Source organism: Pholis gunnellus (assembly GCF_910591455.1).
Source record: "Pholis gunnellus genome assembly, chromosome: 11".
Lineage (NCBI taxonomy): Eukaryota > Metazoa > Chordata > Actinopteri > Perciformes > Pholidae > Pholis > Pholis gunnellus.
The window spans coordinates 20,868,919-20,894,030 of record NC_136538.1 but is presented as its reverse complement, the minus strand read 5'-3'; the positions used below and the strand labels follow the sequence as shown (position 1 = coordinate 20,894,030).

The following is a 25,112-nucleotide window of genomic DNA, read 5'->3' as shown; positions in this document are numbered from 1 at the left end:
ATCACTACTGTGGCACAATTTATGGTACTGACAGGTGTCCTCTGGTTTTAAATTTAAAATATAAAAACAAACTGTGTTAAAGGAAAAGTCAGTAATTCTGGAAAAGATTGGTGATATTTGAACTCAAGACCCAAACAACCCCCCCCCCCCCCCCCTCCAGATACCGTCCCTGTCGATCCATACATTCATCCATGTTCGAGTTCTTCATCCTGATTAGGGTTGAGCTTGTAAAATAATAATATAAGTAATAATTTTAATGGATAAATGCATGAAGGGAAAATGCAAAAGTAAACCATTTTCTTAAAGTGACAAATGCAACCACAGCGTGACAATTCCTCTCTCACTAATCTGAGTTCCTACAGTATGTGGTCTCACTGGCTATACACTGCTGGAAATGGTAATGGCTTGTGTGTGTGTGTGTGTGTGTGTGTGTGTGTGTGTGTGTGTGCGTGCAGTAACATCTTCGTGTAGATGGATCTGTGCATGTTTTGGAGATGTCACCCCACTTAATCCAGTAGTGTTTCTATGGAGGCTCTGACCTGCACCTTGTCGGAACGCATGTGAGGTCATTACCATCACTGCTGCGGACATCTGCCGCGTACAAGAGAGTGTGTGTGTGTGTGTGTGTGTGTGTGTGTGTGTGTGTGTGTGTGTGTGTGTGTGCAACTCGGTCTCACGGGAATAAGTAAAAAGGTCATTACCAGTTAGCAACGCATTACATGGTGGTTGGCACGAAATGTGTTCAAATGACATGTCGGCAGCATGAAAACAATGCTAATGGTAAGCCAATTAGGATCTTGTTTTCCCGTGGTGGACACACAAATTAAAGGCTTCCCTGTGAATATGCAACGGACCGAGTTGATGACTGTTGTGGGCGGGATGGGAGGTGGATGGGCCAAACAAACACAGGACTTTCAAAACCACAGGACTGGTGTTCATAAAAGAGTTCCTAAACCTAACTAAGTGGTTCTGTTGCCTAAAGTTTACATGCTTCTTTCTTTTGTTTATTATTATTAAATGTAATTACATCAGGGACCATGTGAAAAAAAATACATTCATCTCAAGAAAAAGAAGAGACGCTTTGTACCAGACTAACTACCCAGTCAGTCCCTGGGCAGGTAAACACGGAGCAACACCTATTGCTTAATTATCTCCCATCATTCAAAAGAGAAATTACTTTTGTAAGAGTCCATGTCAAACTTTTAAAAGCTCTCATTTTGCTATCAAAGTCTTCACATTCATTTCATAATAATAATAACAATGTCAAACTTGTGAATAATCTTTTGGAGATTAAATGTCATCATTTCTGCGTGGCAGCTTGGATCCTGAAAGCCCTGATGGCTAAAATGTTAATAAGCTAGCTAATAAAAGGAACGGAACGGTATTTAGGCTGTCATGGCTGGCTTCTCAGCTGCAGGGGCTCTGTTGTTTGTTTTGAAGCACTAATAATGGCTGCGCAGACTTATAATTATGAACTTAGTGAGGTGAGGAAATTACTAGAGATGAATAGACAGCAGGGGACCAGATTGTTGGAAGGCAACATATCAGAGTCTGTTCCTGACTCACTCCGATGACGGGCGGTGGAAATGAATAAGCCTCGTTCCAAGAAAAACACAAAATCATCTCCTGCAGAATACATGCTCACAGAGAAGAAAAGCTTATAAAAGAGGAATAATCTGTCTGGAGTCTGTATCTCGATGAAGTGAAAAACATGGTAAAAGACCAGACTTCTGCTCATGCTGGGAATTATGTTAGGTCACCAAAATCTGTATAGTATAAATATAATGACCGTTTAATGGGTCCCCAATGGGTCCCCTCTAATGTGTTCTATTTAGTCTCTCAGACACATTTCAGCCGTATACACCACTTTACTCGTTCACTCACACTGAGTTTTTCTCTCATTCAGTTAATCTGTTTTGTTGGGTAAGTTCACTATCACCTCGTCCTCCTCTTCTTCTTTCATTCTCTCTGACTAACCCACCAGCTGCACTGAATCGACATCCTTCCCACCTGTTTCCCTCCTCTCCATCTACCTCTCCACCCCCCCCGTCTCCTTCCTAACAGATGGCAGAGAAGTGCAGGAGAAATTCCCAGAGTGCCGTGGGAGGTGTTTCTCCACGAGCGTTGTTTGTGAATGTGCGCTTTAGACCTTTATTTACATCAGCGGCGTGGCCCCGGCCGCCGCCTCCTGTCTGTCAGCCAAACCACGAAGCAGCACTGCCGCAACCCAGAGATACAGACGGGGTCGGGCAGGTCACAGAACATGCGAATGAACATGTTCATGTTACGGTGGTGTTGACGTTTTTCGTTTTTCGTTGGATCTTTGGGGGATTTAAAGGAGACAAAGCAAGTGTTGTGTGTGTTGCCTTCTACTTAATGAGGGCCGATCACATGCTTAATATTGCCATAAGCCCAGTGGACTGGATTCACTCGTCAGCCTCCTCATCGCTAAACTCTCAAATGCAGCATCAGTGATCTAATGTAAGCATTTGTCTAACATGTTTAATGTGCTAATGCAGCGATGCTACGCCAAGACAAACCAGGACACTCGAGGAAGTGAGAAACTTAGCAAAACATCAATAATGGACGAAATCTAGAACTAGAAATTTAAATAAAAGTCAAATTGCCTCTTTGTGGTTGTTTGCCTCCACCAACCAGTAAAGTTGCCGTTTGCATCCATGTCTGTCCAAAATGTCAACACTTCATTTATTCTTAGAAAAAATGTGTGTGAGATTGTTACACACGGTGACGTTTGACCTCCACATTCTAAATCGGTTCCTCCTTTTGTGGATGTTTGCGCTCGAAGTACAGACATTTTTCCTCGCGCCGTTCCTGAGACATCGCTTTCACAGGAAGGGGAATGAGTTCATCAAAATCAGATCAGTTCACCCTGAGCTCCGAGAGGAAGTTCGTGTCAAATCTGAAGTCTTATAGATATTGTACCTTTTGAAGATGTTTTGCATCTGGCAAGGAGATTCGTTGGAATTGCATAGATTAAAACTATTTATAAATTTTTCAAGGGCATTTGCTCAACAACTAATGCCCCTGTTGTTGTGGAGGAGCAGTCCTATGTATTAGATATAGTACTACAAATAATGTTAGTTAAACATCAGCCAACCTTCCCCCGAAATTCATTCACATTAGCATACATTTGTTCAAGGGTTCAAAGCGGTCATATCGTAGTCTTTTGCGTTTACTGTGACTAGAGACTATTTTTGAAGTGAAAACTTTGCCGAGGCCGGCCTCAAGCAACCCCAGCAGTTAATGATGGCAGATTGCATCCACAGCAACGCCGCTGACAGTAACCACAACAATAACTATGAGACTAATGAGTCTGTTTTCCATCCCGGAGTTTGTCTCCGAGTGTTTCTGTGGACGTGCGTGCAGATGTGTTGTGCTGACCGATAACTCCCGCCGCCAGCTTCATTAAAAGTTAGATTAGTGCTGTTTAATGAGAGGCGGCGGCTTGTTAACAAACAGGTCACACCGGAGAGAGAGAGAGAGAGAGAGAGCGAGAGAGAGGGGGAGGACAGGGAGGGGAAGAAAGACGGGTAAAGTGTCCTCATCAGACGCGGTGAGGACAAAGCTGGAGCTTGCATTCAATTTGTTTTGATGGTGGGGGGGGGGTTTATTTATCTTAAAAGGCGCTGTCAGCTATTTGTTTTAGCTTTTTAAGCAATGCCAAGTCTGAGAGAACAACCTCTGATGATGTCATAGTGATGTCATCAAGGTTACCTGGCTTCGACACCGTTTTTTGATGCGTTACAAACTAAGAGGTGTGAAGGTTGAAAGACGTTCCCTTTTTACCGGAAAGAATGAGTCTAATGATCAAGTTGCATGCTGGGTAAAGTAGGATCCAGTGTTTTTTGGAGTCTGACCCATAGTAGGAACAAAATGTCAGGAGATTTCAGCCTCTGCAGCAGGATTTTGACCAACCGTTGAAAAATAAAATCTGCTGTCTCCTCTTAGTCCCCCAGACAAATATAATAGTGTTACTACATAAACTAACACACTTGCGAGTTTATCTCACAGGTCCTCTTTACAAAGCTGAAAGGTGTTTAATAAAAGGAATGATGTTGAAATATTCCCACTAGCTTTGGAAAACCTGCAGGATCAATACAATCTTCTCCTCATCACTTTATAGACTTTCATCACTTTATAGACGTGCTTTTTCCGTATTTTATCTTTGCCTTGAGACAATATCACACACAGACCATGTGTGACATTTAGTTACAAACTTAAGTAAAACATATGTTGTCAGTATTGTAGGATGTTATGAAACGACAGATAGCATTATTTATAAATGTTTGGGTGACTTTAGCTGTACTTAAGGCTCAAAAACAACGCTTGTTGATTTCAATTTAGACAATATTTATGTGTAATAACTCGGTGGGTGATAAATGCGCACATTTTATTCCACAGCCTGAATATTACGACAGGGTGATAAAACCGTGTGAACCCTGTGGACGTTTGCTTCCTTTTAAAAGGACGATGAATCATTTTTGATCAATTGAAAAAAGCTCAAAAACAACTCGTCACTACAGCGCTGGGATGGCTTCTTTCTTCACTGTGTTGTACAGTACGTTCCTTCGTGTGGAGGCTTGAGCTGTTTCAATATGTCATTAATCACACTGGCAGGTAGTCGTGTCCACACCTCCATCTATCACACCAATACTCTCTTTACATTTCTGTCCACTCCTCCCTCTCTCTCTCTCTCTCTCTCTCTCTCTCTCTCTTTCTCTCTGACAACTTTCTCCTCGTGTCACCTCCTCTATCGTCACGACCAGTTTAGGTTTCCTGCCTGAAAACTTTAGTCCAGGTCAGAAAATAGATAGACTTTGGTACATTAAGTACACAACTACTCAAGTGCAGGTATGAGGTTTGAGTACTTAATTTACCAGAGTGATTTCATTTATTGAGACTTTTGAACTGGTTGTTTAACAGATTAACAATGTACTTCAACATATATTGGAAAAGATCATGAATCATTACTGTTCTGTTTACTTCTTTTTTCTTTCTCTCAATATTTTTCTCTTTATTTTATTTCAGTTTTTCTAATACTTTCATATTTCTATTTCTCCCTGCCTTCTTTTACTGACTTCCTTCTGTTTTTACTACATTATAGTTGACATTGTTTATCCTCCTTTTCCCCTTCTTTCCCTCCTTTCTTTTAACTGCTTTGATGAGAATGAAAATCCTGCAAATTGAAAATATATTCCTTTTGCCCTGAAAAGTTAAATGAAACTTCTGTGAATCACGGAATTCAGTTAACTGTAAAAATTAGTTTTAAGAAAGTAAAAATCTGAATGCAGGACTTGTAATGGAGTAGTTTCTAAGCTGGTATTGCTGCTTTTACTTTAAAATATTTGAGTTCTTCTTCTTCCACTATAGTGTGGAAGCGTACAAACATATCAATTCAGAAAATATAAAACTTACTGGGGAGCTTATTCAGGGATTAACTCTGACTCTCTCTCTCTTTACCTCCACACCTCGTCATTAAACGTTTGTTAAAAAGTTTGAATAGTTCAACTTCAGAGAGAGAGAAAGAGAGAGACACAGATAGAGAGAGAAAGAGAGAGAGACACAGATAGAGAGAGAGAAAGAAAGAGAGACACAGATAGAGAGAGAGAGAGAGCGTTTCTGTTTTAATGAAGACAACAAAGCTCTATGCATCATTAAGTCGCACATAATTAAAGAAAGAAGAAACTCAAGTGTTTGATTAAAAGAGCTTTTGTCTGAAAAACACCCTCAAAATGCATCAACACACATGCACGGACACATATACACAAACAGACAGACACACGGACATGACCATACACACACACACACACACACACAGAGTATGAAGAAAAACACGGCCCTCTCTTTTTTTTTTGAGGTAATGATGCCAAAAGCAACGGATGAAGGCGTTTAACTTGATCAGAAAGCGCACACACACACACACACACACACACACACACACACACACACACACACACACGGGGGCCTGTGTCCTGGTGGGGGGTTAATGTCATCTCCGTTTGGTTGATTGTAGTGGCTTTTCGCCCCTGGAGACTTTTCCACTAGTCTGCACAGTTACACTCTTTATCTGCTCTTCATCTCCACATGCAGGCAGAATCCAACACGCTGACAAACACAGAGTGGGACAATCCAGACAGAGCGAGAGACAAAAACACTAGAAGCCTCTCTGATTGTCAAATGCCCTTCAAGGCGCTGAACCGAAAAAAAGAAAAAAAAAATCATCGTTGCAGATATTTGGGGAAATGACATTCTTTTTGAGCGTAAATGTACACCTCGAGGTCCTCACTGTTAGACGTGTAACATTGAGTGGCACATCACAAGATGCTGTTTGTTTACAGGTACGTGTTTGCTCCAAAGTCACGTATATTTTGGCTAAAGTCTGATCAATATCTCCGCATTTCTTACATCATAGTGGAGCTTTGACCAGCTTAGTGTCCAACAACTCTCCGGCTGTGTTCCAGTGATGCAATTGTTGTATTTTGAGGCTTCATGCTAGTCATGGTTAAACGTTCCGATGTAATACTCATCACCTGGGGGAGGTTGGAAGGACAGATACATTTGTGAAACGTCACATTTCTACGTAAAAACCTGTGGAGCGAACACTAGCAGAGCACGTAAGCATATAGTGCTAGCACTTCTACGCTACGCGAGAGGAGAGAACAGAATGCTAGTCAGAAAGACATGGAATATGAAGCGTTTGAGGGTTTACAAGGGAAGTTTAAAGCATGACAATTACCTGTGTGTGTGTGTTAAATCTACTGATCATTAAGTCCATCCGCTGCCCCTGTCTTGGTTATTCTAAGAGAGACGGTCTGAAGCTTCTGTCTATCACCTGTTTCTCTCTCCACTGCACAACCGTAATTACCTTCTCAGGCAATCAAAGAGAAACATGTAAACTCTCACGGCCTGAAGAAACCCTCCAACCAAGGCTGCCCTAGAGTCTGCAAGCAAAAAGTGCACTATTTTACTTTTACATGACTTCTGCTCATCTACATGACCTGACTGATGATTTTCACACCACACTCATAAAAACTAAACTATAATGGACTAAGGAGGACTCTGAGGGCAAGAACAGAGTGTTAATCAAATCCTAAATGCCAGACACAGATTGAAAGAGTAACTACATTGTATGTTTCAAATTGCCTCGGTACCAACTCATCTACTGATAGATTTGGTGTTTTTGACCAGCTTATGGGCGTTGAACATCAAAGAGGATCACAAATTATCCTTTAAAGTTTGAACAAACTAAAAGAGATGAAGTACACAGTAATGTAAGTCGTTTTTGGTTTAAATAAGACTCCAAAGTCTCTCCGCTCTCTTTCACAGCCCTCAGTGGAGTCTTTTTCCGCCATATTAAACCAATCACACATGTTCGATTAAGAACCATTAATTTGCCAAACTGCAATCCCACTTAAGCCATCAGAGGGTTTTTAAATCACGGCCAATTACCCTGCCACCACAGCACTCTGCCTACATTACTGAGCATATCCCTCAGGCGGAGAGAGGCCCTGTCCCATTACAGTCCAGCGGGAGAAGAATTGAAAACTCTACTCTGTCAGACCTGTCCAAGAGGTGAGCAAGGGGGACAGAAGAGAGCAATACTTTGTCAACTTTGCTTCAGTAAAATGTTATAGCATCGGCTGGCATCGTGGCTCGTTGGTCACAATGTCAGTAGTTCTGTCTCACACAGGCTTTCTCCACTACCTCACCTGAGCGAACTGAAATGTGCACCGACATGTCCGGACAATTTCTACTTATAAATAAAGGTGTTTGTATACCAAGTACATTTGTTGTTGTCCACATATGTCAGATGGACACATGGAGTGTAGTTCTGATCTTTAAACTCCAGCTCCAATGCAATACCATTGATCTGTGCTGAGCCTCTCCCCATTGGTTGGAATGACCACATAGGTCAAAGCAAGGAAGTCCTGGGTCTATGTGATCACGTTTTTATTCCAAGCCCTAATTTCATCCCCCAGTTCAAACGCATGGACGTTGAATGAGCTACCTACTAACTCAAAATTAGCCTTTGTTGTGAGCGTGTCTTTCTATGTTGATGATTCCTGTGATTGACATGTGACCTATCAAGGTTCCTCCCCCACATTTAGCCCAGAATGTCTAGAATATATGTCCTTATTTGATGATTCTGCACTTCCCGTTGGCACAGAAAAGAGGGTGCTCTATGTGTTTGCAGCTACTGTAGAAAGTAAGGGTGTGGGGGTCAGGGTGAAGGAGGGTTATGAACCCTGTCTGACATTCTTGCAGGATGCTGGAGCTCCAACATGTTCCCAAAACAAGAATGTCACGTACCAATAGAACGTGAAAAGGTACCCTTTGGCTAATGTGTAGTGGCACGTCAGGCTTTGAATGGACTTCTATGTTAACCCATTGCCGGCAATTTTAAACACCAAGAGCAGGTGCTCAGGTCATCCGATCAAATGTTTACCCAACAGCAGCAACATGGGACACTTTGAGCTTTGTGATTCCCGATAGAGATCCGAGGCAGGAGAACATTATCCGACTGAATATTGGATTCAGTCCACCATCTGAAAAATATATTTTCTCACTGCAAATTCCATTTCTAAGGTTTTTGAGGATATTCCCAATATTCATAAAGATACAATATGGGAGTTTCTTTCATAATAAAAAAAAATGTCACTGAATTTGTGAGAAATCATGTTTTTTTTCATCACTTTTGCAAAGCCAAAGGCTCAATAAGATGCCAATCAAAGCTGGGTTAACAGAAGCTTATAGCAGTTGTTTCCACACCTTTGCTGGTGTCATCACCAATATTTCACACATGCTACTGAAGGATGATTAAAGTTATATTTACTGTTGATTAGCCATGTTTTCAAGTTCAACATCTGTCCAGAAAGATATCTGTCTCATTACAACTCAACAAGTTCTTACAACTAGAAGACTTCATGGATAGAAAAATGTCGTGTGTCAAATGCATATTTGAAAATGTACAATACAGACAAAGTGATGCGCTACAATGTCAATACATTGCAAAAAAAGAAGGAACAATGGGGTTTATTTTAGTCAGCAAAATGACTGAAGAGGTTTGTATTTATGATCTGCATTATGTAGATTATTGTGGCATTTGAATCATTTGAGTAAGATGCTTTCCTTCACAGGTCAATGCTTCAAAGTGGTACAATTTCACACATGTAATTATATATGTAGGTGCTGGTCTGTGCTCTTGCATGTTCATGTTCTTTACTGCCCGTTGTCTAGGTGAAGTTAGAAATGAACGGATAAGTACATTAGCAGATTGTGAACAGGAACAAGAGAGGAAGAGGCAGAGAGACAGAGAAGGTGGAGACGCTGCGCTCCGCTCACAGATTCTCTCATTAGAGACATTAATTGTTTTTCTGGCAGTGGAGTCACTCAGGACGTTTTATGTGGAGTGAGTGAGCAGTAATGTGTATCCATCCGCCTGCAGGTCTATGCAGTCAGGTGCTTGTTGCCAGGCTGCTGGTTGCCATAGAAGCTGTTTGTGTATTGAAGCTGATGGAGAGAGAGAGTACGATGTGTTGACTCTTCAACCTCAATGCTCTCCTGTCCTTCAACTTTAAACTAAACCCACTTTCAGTTAGTAGCAATGAATAAAACATGTTCGGTGTAGTGTCAGTGGTTGTAAGGTAACAGCATTAGAATATTTCTTTAACACATGATACTAAAACAAGATGACGAATAGAGTTCTGTTACCGGTTTTGTCCTGGCAAGTTTTTCTTTCCATGACGAACAGTTGTTTATTGAATTGTTTATTTACCCCTGTTTATGTTTGTTTGTGCATCATGAAGGTTTTCTTTCCAGCCACAGACTCCAGCAGGTTTGATTGGACTCATTAATTCCTCCTCTCATGTTGATGTTGTGTCAATCAATGCCTAGCCTGTCTATCATGTGAATGCATACATGTGAAGAAGACGCACATATTTTGACATTCATAGGAATTTCTGATTTTCATGCTTGTTTACACACACACACACACACACACACACACACACACACACACACACAGTTGGGTTTTCATGGCTTTTGGGGACATTACATTGACTAATATTAATTTCCTGGAGACTTAGCCTAACCATAACCGCTACCAGCCTCATCCTAACTCTGATCATAACTTAAACCTAACCACAACCTTAAAACCAAGTCTTTACCCTAAAATGTTATGATTTACGTTATGAGGACATGCATTGTGCCCCCATAAGGAAGACGAGTCCCCACAATGTGAATGTGTATGCAGATTGTTGTCCCGACAAGATGGGCTAAACACACACACACACACACACACACACACACACACACACACACACAGGGAAGGAAAGATGAGGACAGGAGGATTTTTGAAAGGATACAGAAGGTGAACATGCTGAGGATCAAATGTGTCTTTTGTTTGCTATTCCCAGTGTTTTACACACAGAGACGCATACACACACACACACACACACACACACACACACACACACACACACACACACACACACACACACACACACACACACACACACACACACACACACACACACACACACAGGTGATGGGCCAAATGCCCTGGGGACTAAGCTTTGGTTCAGATGTTAAACTTTTAATAAGTAGCAGGTCTCAGAGTCGTTGTGAGGACGTGTGCCTGTGTTTGCTCCGGACTGCAAAGTGCTTTTAGTCACAAAGGACGACTCAGTCGAGTATAGAAAAATGCAAATCTCCCTTCACTTCCTGCAGACGGCCTCAGGAGGAACCCTCATGAACACAGACGGTGGACAGAGTGCAACAATAGAAAGAAATGATCTCTCATTCAGCGGCTCTCTGACCGGTTCACACAGCATTGAGTACAATGTTTAGTCTAACAGCCTCGGAGCGGAAAGTGAATATCATTATACGTTGTAATGTATTCTACTTCTTAATGAGCACAAAGTGAGATCATTTGAGTTTTAAGTATAGCAACATGCAGGCGCACACACACACCTAGCACTAGAATATTCGACTCTTTTTCAGTGACCATAGATTATGTGAATGCTGTGCTAAAACAAATTGCTTCGTAAGCAGAAACATTACATTACTATTAAAAGGGGAGTCAGCGCTTCGGGAGAAAGACTGTTGATATTTGAACTCAACTCCAGCAAAACAAATACACCCCCCCCCCCCTCCAGATTTGAGTCCCTCTCGCTCCCGCTGCCCTTCTCTTTATATATCCGTGGCCTTTCAAATGTCCTGAGCACGAGCACAAACGCCCCCTGAAGCTGATTGAAATAGTGCCGGGTGGCTCGGTCCGGGGCGCTTTGCTTGTTTAGCATTTACAGAGCCTGGGCTGTGTATGAACACACAGGTCGGAAAGCTAGCAGACCATGAGGAGATATTCGCTGAATTTGACAAGATTGGATTAGAATCTCCGACATAGTTTTCGACATAGTGAAACCTGTTAGGGTTTCAGGATCAGCAAGGCAATGTCAGTGTACTGGGAATATTCACTTTAACCTCATTTAGACAGACGTACATGGCACTCTTCACCCACAGAATTTTAAAAGGGATTATAAATGAAGTGATTTTTAAATTCACGTTGAAACCGTTGCTGAGACAGCGGGATCTGTCCTGTTGTCACGGATGGGTGACCAAGATGCATTTCATTCCCTCTTTATGATGCTTTTATTGCATTTCTGTATGTGTTTTTCAGTGAGATATCTGTGTAAAGGTCTCTGGACGGACACTAGCTCAGGTTATAAATGCTGGGGATCAATAAGTTGCACTGGTCCGTGCTATGCAGTTGAAAGCTCTTAACTAAAGGTCAACTTACTAGCTTTTTACAGACACACTAAATGTAGTGCCTTTGCCGATGTAAAAAACTGAGATATTGTACATCTTATATATAGCAGACCACCTCAAGGTCTCACTCTGAAATAACCAGGACATTCTGATGTAGCATTCCAAAATTAAAGCCCTTCAAAATCTCATTCAAGAGACAATTTGTCTAATTTCAGCTGGGGCCAAGCACAGGATAAGGGTTAGGGTTAGGTGTCATCGTGTGATGTCATCGTGTGACAGCATGCAACTTAGCTCATATTTGATGAAGACCTTGAGATGCGGTTGAAAGCTCAAGAAAAAGTAAGTGGACCCTAAGTTAGGATATATTTGTCAAAATGCAATTTCATGGTCAAAAACGACACTCGATTATTTTAAATGTTTCTGTTTTAAAAGGCAAAAGAATTAAAAACATTATAAATAGATTTCGTAAAGACTGTTCACTAAGATGTATAATGTAAATTTAACTTTAGTTTTATTCCGTTCATATTCCGTTACAAAATCCATGTCTATTTATCCCTCATTCCACAAAGTCATATTTTGAAAGATTAAACTTGAGATGTGATTAGTCTAATTGCAGAACAGTTTAAACTCACCAGTAAAACAATTTGCACTCAGAGTTCACTGTGTTATGCAAACTGCTCTCTCCGCGGACGAACCTCATTATTGTTTTGTGTGTGTACAGCGTCTCATTTAATTCCCCACAAGCTATTTGGCTTCCACTCGTTCTAAAGCAAAAGGGTTCCCTGATATCCACCCTGATATGTGTTAAGGTATCTGAAATGAAGTTTGGTTCAGTTGAGATTCAGTTTAATCTGCTTCCTAAACAAATCAACAGCACTGCAACAGCAGTAGTTCCACTTCTGGATGAATCTGTTGTGCGAGCAGCTAATTGGACTGAGATTCTTCTACACTCAAGGAATTAGCTGCATGTTCGGTTTGCTACAGTCAACTTTTGAGAAAGGTTTTAAACTAAAGAGACAGAGTAATTTACAGCCTGTTTTGGGTAATGAGTGTAGATATGTTAATTTGTGCTTGACATGAAGATAATGTTTCCTAAAAAATGTACTTGCACACTAAAAAGGTAAAGGAATGCTTCTTTATTCTTGATTATTGCCGTTTTTGTAACTCTGCACTAAATTGTGTCATGAGAGTTTGAACATTGAATTTCTACTGCGGTAAACATCTGAAATACACACTAAGCTAACATCAAAGTGATGCTGAACTTTATTGAGAATGCTTTGAATGTGGAATTAAACAAATATACTATTTTACCTTTTTCCCCAAAGAAATTCAGGCACTTGAAAGCATGCTTACAGTATTTTGATGAGATAACACACCTGCAGGAAGTCTACAACCACTTTAAAACCCAGATCTAAAATACAGTAAGGTATATATAGCTCTCATCCACAGTGTGTATTCAAAGTTGTGCAGAAGCACCCCCGTGTGTGTGTGTGTGTGTGTGTGCCTCCAGTTTATGAAAAGCTTCTTAGTGCAGGATTAGGATCATCATTGTCCACTGGTTTATGATAGGACAAGGATTACGTTAGTACAAAGATATGTTTAGCAACACATACCAGAACTCACACACACCCACACCGGCCCTGTATGCAGGGAGGGAGCTTAAAGACCACTGCAACGACTTTATCTGCACAATTTAAATTCAAAACATTCTTCCGGGGTTCGGCTTTGATCTGTGCAAGGTTTTTTTTTTAACATGCAGGACACACATAGTCAGCTATGTCGGTACAATTGCATGATGAAGTTTGGATACGAGGTTACGAGATGATCCATAGCATGACAGGAACTGGTCTACTTTGTTTAGGCAACTCCAGGCACTTAAGAATGCTGACACGAGTACCAAAACCGCCATTGTTCCCTACTCGTACCAAGCGTTTTACTAGCCTGAACCTGCCAACATGTCCTGTGCTTTGTACTCCCACAATCCATCCTTTATTGGGAAAAAAAACCTGTCAGTTAAATTAATCCATCCAATAATGATGTGTCTGTCTTTTGTTTCTGTATGTGAGGAATGAGCACAATATGAACATATTTTATAGAAGAGAGGGTTGCTTATAATCAGGGACAGATTATATTTGGGCCCAAATGGTAATAGTCCACATTCTTTAGGTGGTTTTGGTAAAAATATCATTTTTGAAACTGTACAAGTTCAATGTGTAGGTGCGAAGTCAATAACTTGAACGAAATGTTTTCGCACAAAACGGATTATTGCAACCATTCCAAACTAATAATCATGCAGCCTAAATGTAAGACTATGTGTTGGGTTGAAGCGTCAGTAAACATCAAACAAACACAAACAGTGATTTTTATATCAGTTGTCCGTCCATATGGACATGCAGACAGACAAATGGCCAGTTGAGTAAAGATCCAGGAGTCAAATCACGGATTCCAGCGTAAAGTTAGTAATAACAGCCAGACCACCCATTCCCACCTTGAGTCAACATTGGCCGTCAGTCACAATGACAACCGCGAGCAGATTTCTCGGATAGCGGCAGAAATAAAGACCCAGAGAAACAAAACGAGACGGTTGAGTGGAGTGAAAACGGAGGGGAGGGAAGGGAGATATATTCACACAGACGGACGGCCTACGGCGATTTCCGGTAAAGAAATCCTAAACGGAGCAGACAGACAAACACAACCCAAAAAAAACGAAAAACTATCTCAAACACCATATGGCTCCGGGGAGATGTCCTTGCTGTGTCCCTCACAAAAACTCCCCCCCTCTCTTCGTTCCTCTCTCCACACAAACCCCCTCCTGTCTCTCTCATTTCGGCGCTTTTTGAAGTTTGCTGGTTTGTGGTGCTGCTGAATTCCTCTCTGAACACCGGCACCTTCAAGCTAATCTGGATCTGTGATGGTGACGGCGGTCACCTGGGCCGCGCTGATAGCAGCGGAGCATCATTAACATTTACAGCATCTCATGTTTTCAAATTCCTTATTCTCAACGAGAGGATAAACAGAACTTGAAAATTCCACTGAGAGTTTCCATCGCTTTTCACTGTATACATTAGCATGTCAGAAATACTTTGCAACACATACATGTACATACAGAGATAGAGATGAAAAGAGACCTGCATACAAGTTTAGGAAGAAGTTTAAGGCAAAATCCCAAATACTGCTGTGTGTGTGTGTGTGTGTGTGTGTGTGTGTGTGTGTGCGTGTGTTTCATAACTGTTCTTTGATGAAAATTACACACCACAGTTGTTCATCATATTGTGTTGGATTTCATTCTTAAATAACACGGATATTAGAATTTAAAGTAGTTATTAGCAGGAACATGCAAGACAGGATAACAGATCTAAAGCCTTTGATAGTTTCCAGGTCATCTAATCTGCATGTCTTTGGACTGCTGGATGAAACTATTGACTGTACTGTATATAAGAAGTGGACGTAGTAACCATGACGTCACACATTTGTTTGTGGACTTTCTTTTTATAGCCATCGGGAAAACAGTCGACACAGTGCACGCGTCAGGCTTTGCAGTGTTATCTCAAATTACAGTAACTCCGCTTGACTCGTCATTGGCACACTTTCATTTTTAAACAAGACTCAAAATGTGTTTTTTTCATGCAGTACCTCATGAGCAGTACGTTACTAAAAAATAAATAAAAAGGTCAAACGTTCTCCCACATCTCAACACTGAAAATGTCAGAATGGTATTCTGTTTTCCAGAAAGCTGTAGACAGAATAAACCACCATTACAGCCCCACCTGAGCCCAGCCTCAGCCCAACAGCAAACAAAAGCTGTCTGCCCAGACCTGGCCAATTGCCAGAAGTCAATATTTTAACATCAAAACTACATCTCTCTCCTGCACTTATGGATACAACATTTCAATACAGTTTTCTTCCATGTCGTCATTTGCCTATCCGTCAAGTCACAGACGAATGGTTAAATAGTGGCTAAATACGAAGCCACACATGTTAGTAATGTGGCTCTCTGCAAGCACGAGCGAGTCAACCATCACGTCAAAGCATTTTCAAGCCTCTCCTCGCTGATGAAGCACACCACAATAAGCTTGCGTACATATCTTACTCATGCATAAACATGGCATCAAATCAAAACAGTAGCTAATGCTAGTCAGTAGATGCTAGCATGTAACCTGATCTCTGCTGATCTGTGCCGAGGTTCTGCACTGGTTACAGGCAAACTATAGCATTTCCTCACACTAACTCAAGCCGGCATGCTGTCTTGTTGAGTGTGTGTAGTTAAATTAAATGTTGGCTTGTTGAATCAAGATTCTGCTACGAGATATGGAAAATGTGTTAACACTTTTTAAAAGTTGATGTGATTTGCTTAATTGGTCAAGGCCTCTGACTTTATGCAAAACTCATTTCCAGCTATATACTGTATGTTTGTGCAGTGGTAAGTTGGCACACTTGTTAATGTGACTGTAGAGTCTGTGTGGTCGGATGTTAAAGCAAATGCAGCATGGTGGCTTGTTGTTGTGTGTGTGTGTGTGTGTGTGTGTGTGTGTGTGTGTGTGTGTGTGTGTTCCTGTCTAGTTCCTTTGATTTGTTTACACAGCGGCCATACACAGACACCCAGCTATGCTTGGCCACATTAAACCTCTTCTCCTAATCTGTCACCTCGATTAATGCCAGCTAAAAACAACAAACACACACATGCTTACTTGTACAGCACCAACACACACACACACACACACAAACACACACACACACACACACACACACACACACACAGAAACACAAAAACACACAAGTGCTTTGGCATTCACTGGTCCAGACATGCTAATCTCTCCAGTTGCAGATTGGAGTGTGTTGTTGCCAAGGACTGAGCAATCAGAGCACAACATCATCTCTGCAGAACTCGGGGAGACCCAACAGTAACAGTTACAGAAAAGAAAAGCCTTTATTTGGAAAACAAACAGCCACTGAAGCAGTCAGTAATCACATTGTAAGCTCCTTTATATAAAATTGAGTTTGCTTTGTGTATCTATGTCCAATATTGCCTACTTACTGTCTTAATAAATGCCCTTTGGTTCAATAACTCCATAATTTTGACACAATCTTTCATTTAAATTAACTTAAGCACCTTTACTCATCACCCAGCAGTTGGAATTAGACTGTAAGAGACCTCGGGAAACCATTTACAGCAGCATAATTAGTTCCACAGGCCAGCTTATTGGATGCAATGCAGCGCTGACAAGTCTTAAACAAACAAAACAGCCTTACAACTTAAACTTTAATCAAGCTCTCTTCATTATGCCGTGAATTCTCACCCCCCTGTAATTCAGAGTGGAATATCTCGGAGTGCAATTCTGTAATGAGTGCACAGGGTAAAGAAATGACACAATATGTTAATTGCCTCATGCAAGAGGAGCACAAACATCTAATTTAAGAAAATGAATGTGGGAGAAGGTGCTGCTGTATATGTGGGGATGACAGCAGACGCCGTCAGCTAACAGCAAACTCCATACAAATCAGTGTGACGCGCTCAGAGTGAGGCCTGTCTGGGTCTCAGGACAACGTATTGACGGCGAACTGTGGAAACATCTGCCTCTGATGTGAATTTAGAGAAAATGCTCCAGCAAGGAGATTAATAAACAAACAGAGACACAAATTTTTAGAGAGAGAGACAGATGGACGGGAGGTGCAGAGGAGTTTTAGTGTTCATCATCTGCGAGGCAGTGAAAAAGACGAACATGGAAGCTATTGGCTTATTTAGTGCAGTCGTTTGTTTAGTCTGGCTCATGAATTCAAATGACTAATTATCAAATATCGGACATGTTCGATTTTTACAATTCAGTGGTTCTCTGTTCAATATTCCTGTTGTATTCCTAAATGTATGCGTCTTTATTGTTTTTATGCATCTGGTTTTATTTTCCAACTTCTCTGTTAATGGACTTTGGTCTGCAGTTTCTGTGCTTGCATTTAAACGTGCTCTATAAAAAGGGTCGACTTTGTGTGGCTGGTCTTGTTTTGTTGGATCATATTTATTTGAGCTGAATTAACATATATCTCGTTGTTAAATTGATCATATTTCAAACTACATTACTGCTGCATCTATAAACATAACAAATAAATGTAAATTAGAGTTTAACAGCGTCAGAAAACATCCTGAGAGCAAGCGGCTGAAAATCGCATTTTTGCTGACCTCCGATGTTTTTACCTCAGAGCTTGCTGCAGTGATGTAGAAGTGCACTCAAGCTTGTGTCAGTACACCGTGACATCACTGCTGGCTGTGGTTTCATGTGAAACAATATAAACTGTCAGAAACAATGCTTTTCAGTCTTCAGTTCGTGTTTTAAAAGGAATTCTTCACCCACAAAATGACCATTTATCGATTACTTTATTAACACTTGTTTATCTCACATTCCTCCACGGCGAACGGAAAATCTAAAAACCGGAGGCACATATAAAAGTGTGTTGTGATATCAAATGTGTTTGTCCTTGGGGGGCCACTGTAGTGGGGCAAACCTTTCTGTTTGTATCCAACTGACAGACTGGAACTTTAAGGGTTGGTATTGTAGGCGCTGTGGGGCTATACAAATATTGAGATTTATATAAACTAAGCTCAGCTTTGCTGGCAATGCCATAAAAACGTTCTCTTAAAACGAGTTATTTGACACGATTCAAAGTAGAGGAGAAGAGAATGATGAAAACTGTATCTGAAAAAGTCCACTGGGAGGAGAGGACCTCAATCTCGTCCTTCTGGTTGGCCGTCTTTCTAGCTTTTCACATGTCTTTTGACTTATTTATCTAGTCGAGAGGCGTGGATTAGCTGTGGTGGATTTCAAAATGCAACCCCACAACACACATACACACACACACACACACACACACACACAGACACACACACACACACGCAGTCTTCAGAGGGTTAACCCTATTACAGGAAACCAGAGAAGCCTTGCGCAATCTGTCTCTGCGCATCAGCATTAGAATTTCAAAGTAGCTTTTGATTGTTTGATCTCATAACCAAAAAACGATTGTTGGTTATAAAAAGAGATACGAGGGGAAAAAAAGCTATTAACATAAAGCTGTGGTTCTATGAATACCCACTTTTCTCTGTGGTCTTGTGCCTGGCTGTGATTCATAATTAACAGTGAAGGAATCCCATTTTCACCTTCTGCTTTCGTTCCCCACTAGACCGGCTCTCTGGAGAGCAGCGAATCAGAGGATTCTTCACGCTGCAGAAAAACTAGAAAGAGCTACTCTAGTTTCTAATATTACAATCTGACAGAACGGATGTCGACACTTATAGTGTGTCAGCACAAATATTCTTTTAATTTGTATTCAAAAGGAAGCTGTACTGTTGAACAAGTCGATCATGTTATTAAGCTGTGCTGCAGATCTGCATTGATGTGTTTAAATCGTCTCAGAAGTGTTTTACCTGTTGAGGTAGCTGCAGTCACATCTACTGTGCAGCTGAGTGTGAAAAAACATGTATATCTATGTATTGAACCTAACTAGTGGGTGATTCTGCAAAACCTGGGATTCATTCCTGTCTCGTACAGAATTACGTTACCATAAAACTCATTAACTTTTTGAGGAAAGCATATTTTCTCCCAGTTTACAGTCGCAGTTTTAAATGAAACATGCTACAAAACTACTTGGCTATGCTAAGTAAAAAAAGATCATGGTTTGGCGTGCAACCAAATTACTTGGTTAGTGTTAGGCAATAAAACTACTAGCGTGTAAATGCTAACTTCACTCAAAACACATTGTACCTGTATTTGAATTTCTAAATATTAGATCTATACTAGAACACTATCTGATAGCACAACACTTTGCAGTTAGGTAGATGTGAGTAATTATTTCATAAAGATAAAATACAATAAATGATGCAGATCTATTTGGAGGAACAGAGAAGAAGCTGCACACAATCCCTATTTTATAACACCAGCTGATCAGTGATAACAGCTCTTGCATATCACAATTATATCTATATACTAGGTCAATCTGGCTGTATTGACCATCTCTCTTTCCGAGCCCCCGAGGCCCCTGACAACTGCAGTTTGTCTCCATAATAATCAGGCCAGCGCTAAATACATCAACACAAGGAGAAGATAAAAACACAGCATTCAGCTCCATTGATTAGCATTGTTAATTTCTCGCTCGGTGGTGCAGAGTAAGTGAGGCTGCGTAGCTGGCTGGGACCGGATCTTCATCTCTGTTTGTGTCTCTGACTCGCTCTCTCCCTGTGAAGCTTCTATCATATATGATACAGTATAGAGGTCAGAGTACGCCATAACCTGTAGTTGCTTTATCTTCTGAAGGCAAACGACCACCAAAAGACTGTTGACAGCTGATCTGCCGCTCTATGGCTCCATGGCTGTGGTCTAGTTTAGTTCAGGCAATTAAAACTAGAGTTTTAAAGTGAGAGAGAAACTTGTTGTTGTGATGACACGAGGAGGACACCTAACAGATAAATGTAAGGTTGTTTTAAGCCAGCGCCGTCATTTTTGTGATGAGGATGCTCTCCATGTTCAGGTGGGTTTTTAAGGTGCTTTCCAAAACCAGCATTCTGTTGTGACGCCAACAGAATGCTGTTCTTACATCTTCATCTGCAACAATTCATAAAGTTGCCATGCATTGTATTGTGTATTGCATTAGATACAGGTGTTGATCACATTGAAATCCAAATGTTTTCTGAAGGAAACGCATTTGAAAAAAATAGAAACATAAACAATATCTGTCTGGCTTTTCTCTTAACTGTTTTGAAGTTGTTTTTTTCCTTTTGAAGGAAAAATCTGACATTTTGAACATTTGCCTGCAACAGGCCGTGTTCCCGTTATAGTGACGGGGCCTCTCTGCTGACACTCGGCTCATTAACATAGCTCGCATTGTGGCTCACTCGCTTACAGCGGTTGGTTTCGGTGATGACATTTTTAGGGAAGCTAAGGGACAAATTCAGATGGAGTTTCCTGTAATGCAACAGCGGAGTGGTGAAGAAAATAAGAACATTTTTTGGGGAAATGTCACGGTCTCCCTCTAAGCTTGGCTGAGCACCATTACTCAGTAAAATCTCTGAAAATGCGTTCTCTTTTTCTGCAGTCAGCCACTGCTTGAGCTGCCCTAAAGTGGAGGGATCACGCTTTGAGGGCATTCCATTTGCTTCCTTTGTGCCATTCCAGATGAATTAATTATGTGATGAAAAAAAAGCAGCATAGGACATAAACTGTAGATGATGATGAGAACAAAGTAAAGTTTAATTAAGAATTCCTACAGTGATGATTTGTCCCTCAAAGGCAGAGGTTTTCATTTATTAGATCCTCTGTTATCTAAAAGGAGGGATTGTGAAGAAAGAGGAAAGAAATCTGCCCTCGGGAAGACAGAGGGGAGAGACTGAGTGAAAGACGAGGATAAATAGCAGGGAATCTGGGTAAATAAACCAACAGTGCAGTAAATGCAGCATTGCGGTTCCGCTGTGATATGAAACTGGCTCTTATAAATAATGTAGCTGAGTGTCGGCCGGCCTGCCAGGAGCCGGAGCAACGCTCCTCACACAGCACAAACACGGTGCTAGGCGGCTAAACACACAACACAGTGCAGGTATCGATCGCTGCACTGTCAAACGTGTAACCCATGACGTGCACACCGGTGTGCACAAATACAAACAACCTTCTTATTTCTCTGTTTCTGACCCTTAAGTATGACCCGCCGTAAACACAACAACGTATTAGTATCAACTTAAAAGGCTGAAGACGTCAAGTCCAACTATGTTCATCAGCTGTTGACTTACTGTGTCTGTCTGCCAAAAACAAGCCCGATGAGAACGGCGAGACAGAAACACAAAAGTAAAGCGTAGCGCTGTAAAACCAGAGCAATAAGCTGAACGATGCTGCAACGCTCTGCAGCGCTGAGGGGCAGTGAAGAGTCACTGTGACGGACACGTTTCCCTCCACGCACTGTCGTTTGCTTCATTGACAATATAAAAGTTTTGATTAGTTTGTAATTAAAGAGTTTTGATTGGAGAAGACTTTAATTATGTACAATTGTATCTGTATTCAAAAACAATGCAATTTAAAAAGTGAGTATTTTGATTGATTAAAAACACACGGTTAAAAAAAAGTAAAAGAAAGAGCGGCGTTAGCAACAACAGAGCAGCGAATCAAGAGAAATACAATTATTTTCTGATTGTTTCGCTGCGGTTGCGTTCTTAAGGACAAATAACAACAACCCTGGGGGAAAGGTGGCGCGTTGTCATATTTAGAATGAATGCAGCCGCAGAACGCGCTCCATCCTGTGTGCCGTCGGCTTTGTCGCTCAATACATTGCAAATGAATATTAGCATCCTAACTGAAGCCGATTCTTTATGAAAGACCATTAAAGTAATTTAACATCTCGGCAACATTCAAATACTGAAACTTAATTTGCACACGAAAGCAACAGTGTTTTCTGCATTATGGCAGAACAGCAGCAGTGGCAGGAGGAGGACCTGAAACCAACAAGTGTATTTAAGCACAATAGCTCCCCGTGGAGCGCCTGTGAATTACACCAATAAAAACAGACTATTATCTTCGCTGCTCATAAGCAACACTGATTCCTCCCTGGTGACTCAGACACAAAACACTGGAAATAAAATGCCAAAGAAAAAAACACTAAACAAGTGAGAAAGTGACTGCGGGTTATTACTAAGAAGAGAACAGATCCAAAACAAGTCAAACAGTGGAGCTGGCGGATTTAAACAGGGCGTGTGTGTGTGTGTGTGTAGGTGTGTGTGTGTGTGTGTGTGAGGGGTCAGCAGTGAATATGAAATGATGCAGCATCTGTTGAGTCTTTAAGTGATATATCACTCCATTCCACTTCGTTTAGCATCACTTCGTCGGAGTTAATTGGTTCATGAGGAGCACTAATTAAGGGGGATGGCCTTGTTTATTGTCACGGCGACGCTCGTTAAGCGGATATATCATTTTTCTTTCTTCAAGACTTGTGACATTAACCCACCCTTCACAACTGCGGGTGGCGTGGGGGGGGGGGGTTATATTTACTTTAATTTTTGATGTGGCAGCTGCATCTTGCAGCTCGTGTGTAGCAGAGTGAAGCGCGCACACACACACACACAGCTTGACACCGCTCCACATGTGCTGTAAACAAATGTACGCATATACTGTGTAACGCATTCAGACACGGGAAAACACATATTATACATGCAGTACACACACACACACACGAGGATGCGTCCTACCTCTCTACGTCGTGAGGCCCAGCAGGTCTGTTTGACTTTCCAAACCACAGCAGCGACCAGTAACAGAGACAGGAAACAGCTGGAGAGGGGAGAGGGGACAATCCATCAATCAAAAATCAATAATCTTGCATGGATAAAAATATGCAAACAATATTCACATCGTGCAAAATGCCACGGTGCAACGAACTGACCCAGCAAGGCACCACTCTGGCTTTTCCAGATAAGTCTGTTCATCTGTTTCTAATGTGGATTCCATTACAGCACCAGAACATGCATTCAATACCAAATCATATTCAATACTCATATATAACACCTAAACGATGATTAAACATGTAGCCGACACATTGAAAACACAGCTGACACACCTGAATTTTCATTAACTACTACCTACTCATTCAAAGTTGATAAACTGAAGTTATTAACATGATGTGAATGAAAGCTTAACTTGGGAGAATGCTGGTGAAACAGACAGGAAGTGATCCGCGAGACAGAAGACGTATCACTCTACAGGAAATAATAAGTAGGAGTAATAAGTAACAAGGAAGAGTCCAAATTCTCCCCACAGAAACTTGTCTTGAACACGTTCTTGTTGTCGTGCGTTGACTCATGGGGAGGTACTGAACTCTGACTACGGCTCCAAAGTCATGCAAGGATAGAGCTGCCGGAGAGTGTGGGATGCTTGAATAGCGCTGCATGAATACACAAGCGTCATATACAAAAAATGAAACTGTACTCGTGTTATCAGCATATTCACAAATATGTTTGATGAATCTAAGGGGTAAAGATATGAAAGATAAGCTCAAAAACATATTTCTGCTTCACAAACTATTCAGTTTTCTTGTAAAAAAAAAATACTGGACAATATTACTCCTTCTCTCCTCTTCAAAATAATTACATGAAACAAGTATTCAACTACGACAATCTGAGAAGGGAAAATAGCTTTAGACACATTCAACCTTTCAACGGGGCAACAAGTCAAAAAGGTTTGTAGCCGCTGCTCCAGGTTTCATTTGGATGGAAGCTTTAGATATAATAATATATTGTATGCACACTTATAGAGCTAACAGAGGAAGCTGCTGTTGACAAAAACATGAATGTTAATGAAAAGCTCTGATGCATACAGTGTCCTTTGTAGTTGGTCCCTATGGAAGTAGGTTTTGGTACGTCACTAAAACATTGTGTTAACTCCGGTCCAGTATCTGCCGGTAACATAATAATTAAAACAGCATGTATTTCATGCTAGTAGTACTGTGTAATTGGCCTTAAAAAAAACACTTCAAGTGCAAAGAGAAGAAAAAAAATGAATCACACAACCACAACACAATCATACAGCAGTATCTTCACACCCATTTACTGTCCTCCAGCTCCAGTTTCCGGAGAGCAAAGACGACAAAGGAGGGAGAGATTCTCGGAGTATTTGTGGCGAGATACGAGGCGGCGGTGACCACAGACAGCTGGGGATTTTAGGACGGCAAAGGGGGAGCGAGAGGTCAACTAGCAACATGATGCTCTCTAACAAAGAACAAGGTCTCATGCACACACACAGATAGGCACACACATACGCGCACACACACACACCCAGCCTGAGCGTCCACTGTCTGGAGGGCAAAGTTATCTGGCCAAACACAAAGCTCCTCTCTCAACCAGAACTTCTGACAAGAACTCAAAACAAGCGCACCCAAAGATTTAACAACAGGAAGTCCCTGAGAAACTGCTGAGGACAGCAACTCCGGGAACAATCCTCCTCTTCATCTATCCGTGTGTGTGTGTGTGTGTGTGCGTGTGCGATGAGTCTCTATCTGGAGACGACAGCATTGTAAAGGGTATTAGTGCCGTAATGAGCGTGACATTTTCAGAGCCAGTGCTGAAGAGGCTGCAGTCATGACCTCTGCTGTCCACAGCCGTCCCCTCAGCAGCATTCAGACCCATCACAAGCAGGAAATCCCCTCCGGTGATGAGGACGGGACGCTCAATGCTGCTGCTGCTGCTGCTGGATGAAAACCATCCGGTTTCAAAACTTTTTCAAGATAATGAAAAGTTTTCATGTAATGGGCTTGAAAAACGCCCCGACAAGGTAAATATGTACTTTACAGATATGATTTAACCACAACTGATA

At 41.3% G+C, this 25,112-nt stretch overlaps 1 protein-coding gene across 1 annotated transcript in view; it reads right to left on the bottom strand.

The window, feature by feature from the left end:
* atrnl1a (attractin-like 1a) overlaps positions 1 to 25,112 on the bottom strand; it is a gene marked incomplete at both ends in the record, with an annotated part of 208,612 nt that overhangs the window by 53,700 nt on the left and 129,800 nt on the right. Inside the window, one exon of the mRNA XM_079168380.1 lies at positions 22,997 to 23,075. Coding sequence (XP_079024506.1) covers positions 22,997 to 23,075 — 79 coding nt within the window. The remainder of the gene's footprint in view (positions 1 to 22,996; positions 23,076 to 25,112) is intronic.